Genomic DNA, 2,084 nt, shown 5'->3' with positions numbered 1-2,084 from the left:
GAAAAAATGTTGATACTTATACATTATAGTGATATGATAGTTGAATATATATATATATATTATTCCTGATATTGATAATTAATTACAACTTGTATAATAATTTTTGAAAACTTAAAATTAATTTTAATTATTAACTAATAGTTACAAACTTATAACTAATTAATATAAAAAGAAAAAAACTTTTTCTACTCATTATCTTTCTTCTCTTTCTTATTCTTCTCATTATTCTTTACAATTCACTTCTCATTCTTATTCTCCTTCTTCTTCTCCTTATCTAAGATAATAATCATCTTAAAATCTCTCTCTACTGCATTCTCAGAGAAGAGTTCCTGCTGCTTCCTCTCAGCCAGGTCAACCTGTGTCTCAAAATCCCGCATTTTCTGGTCTGCTGCCTCGGGTTCCACCTCAGTAGTAAGCAGATTGACATACTCAGAGAGTAGAGCTGCCTCCTCAATATTCTGAATCATGAAGTGCATTTGAGACCTGAACAAGGCCTCAATTCTCTTCTCTGTCAGCTTCTGCTAATTAATTAGAGAACAGAAGTGTTATCAAAAATCATTATCTCTTAAGAAAAAACTTATCAGTTTTGACTTCTTTATCTCTCACTTTAATATCTTCTTAATCTTCTTCTGCTGTCACTTATTTACAGTAACACTCTTCTTCTCTCTCTCTCTCTTTATCTTGATCTCAAATCATTCTTAAGACTTCTTCTGATCTCACTGCTACTGTATGAGACTCTTCACTATCTTCTTTTTCAATCTCTCATAGACAGCATCATCTGCATTATTTCTATACTTAGTTCAGTCTAAATCTATCAGAAGTGTTACTTAAAATCATTATCATTCTGCTTTCTTATAAAGCCTCTTCAAGGTATTATAACATGCCTTGCAATCTGTCTCTCTGCACTTGAACATCTTCTTCTTCTCTCTCTTCAATCTGTGACAGTGCTCATGTGCCTTGATGATTCACAGAACTGCAGAATATTTGAAGAGAGATGACATAATTGATTTTAATAAGTGTTGAGAGAGAGGTGAAGACAGGCAATGATATGATGATAATGATGATGATGATAATGATAATAATAATGATGATAATAATAATGAGAATAATGATAATAATGATGATGATGATAATAATGATAATAATAGTGATAATAATGATGATGAAATGAGAAGTGCATCAGAATATATTATTGACTTATTAAACATAAAGAGATAAAGAAACTATTAACAGCTTTCAGAGATGTACAGAAATAACTACAGTGTTACATAGCAATATTATCTTCATTCAATACATGCACTATTGATATTCTTTATATGCATTTATCATATAATCTATATCAGAGATACATGCAGAAAACAGATCTTTATTACTAGAGAGAATGATTACAGCAATTCTCTGTTTTTATATTATAAAGATAAGTTATTCTTATTTCTTTCTTCTCTCTTTTCTCTTCTTTTTCAACTCATCACTAAGTTCAAGCTGGTATGAAAACTATTAAAACACTCATAGAAACTCTCAAATTGAAGAGTATAGACTAATTAAATTTTAAATACAGATGAATCAAATTATATTTAATAATACTAATTATTCATTCTCTTCTGAATAAAACAACAGTCATGTCTTTCTCTTCTCTCTTCTCAAATGAAACATGGCTCATGAAAAGCAAGTACCACGCCAGGCCATAATGACCAACACAGCCCCAGCATGCAGAGCTGCATACACACAGCACATGCTGAACTGGGAGACTGTGTGAGTTGCAAACTGATAGCAGCATTTCAGAGAGAGTCATACAGCATGAGAAAGCTACAACTCTTAATTACATGCATAGAGAGTGAATTACTGCAGTAAGTGCATATATATTATATAAAAGTAATGCTTTTTAATAACACTCAGTCTCTGATATCATGAAAATAGAGTCTCTTCATGAGATCTGTTTTTATCAGAAGTTGAAGAATCTTATATTTCTCAAGATCATCTTTACATGCCTTGTCTGTGAAATTGATGAAGAAAATCATTGATTTCAGCATTCTATTCTTAATACTATTCAAGTGACAGCAGAGTTCACTCTGACCACACTTTTT

The 2,084-nt window shown here is 31.0% G+C and overlaps 1 protein-coding gene across 1 annotated transcript; it reads right to left on the bottom strand.

The window, feature by feature from the left end:
• Window positions 1–236: 236 nt before the first annotated feature.
• On the bottom strand, window positions 237–476 carry BDBG_07508 (uncharacterized protein; the record flags this gene model as incomplete). The annotated part of the gene is made up of 1 exon (XM_031723120.1): window positions 237–476. One exon carries the CDS (start codon window positions 474–476, stop codon window positions 237–239), a length of 240 nt encoding a protein of 79 aa, XP_031580217.1.
• Between the last annotated feature and the right edge of the window lie 1,608 nt (window positions 477–2,084).

The sequence above is a fragment of the Blastomyces gilchristii genome (genome assembly GCF_000003855.2).
Source record: "Blastomyces gilchristii SLH14081 genomic scaffold supercont1.19, whole genome shotgun sequence".
In the NCBI taxonomy this organism is placed as follows: domain Eukaryota; kingdom Fungi; phylum Ascomycota; class Eurotiomycetes; order Onygenales; family Ajellomycetaceae; genus Blastomyces; species Blastomyces gilchristii.
The sequence above is the reverse complement of the archived record's forward strand: the minus strand, read 5'-3'. Positions and strand labels throughout refer to the sequence as shown.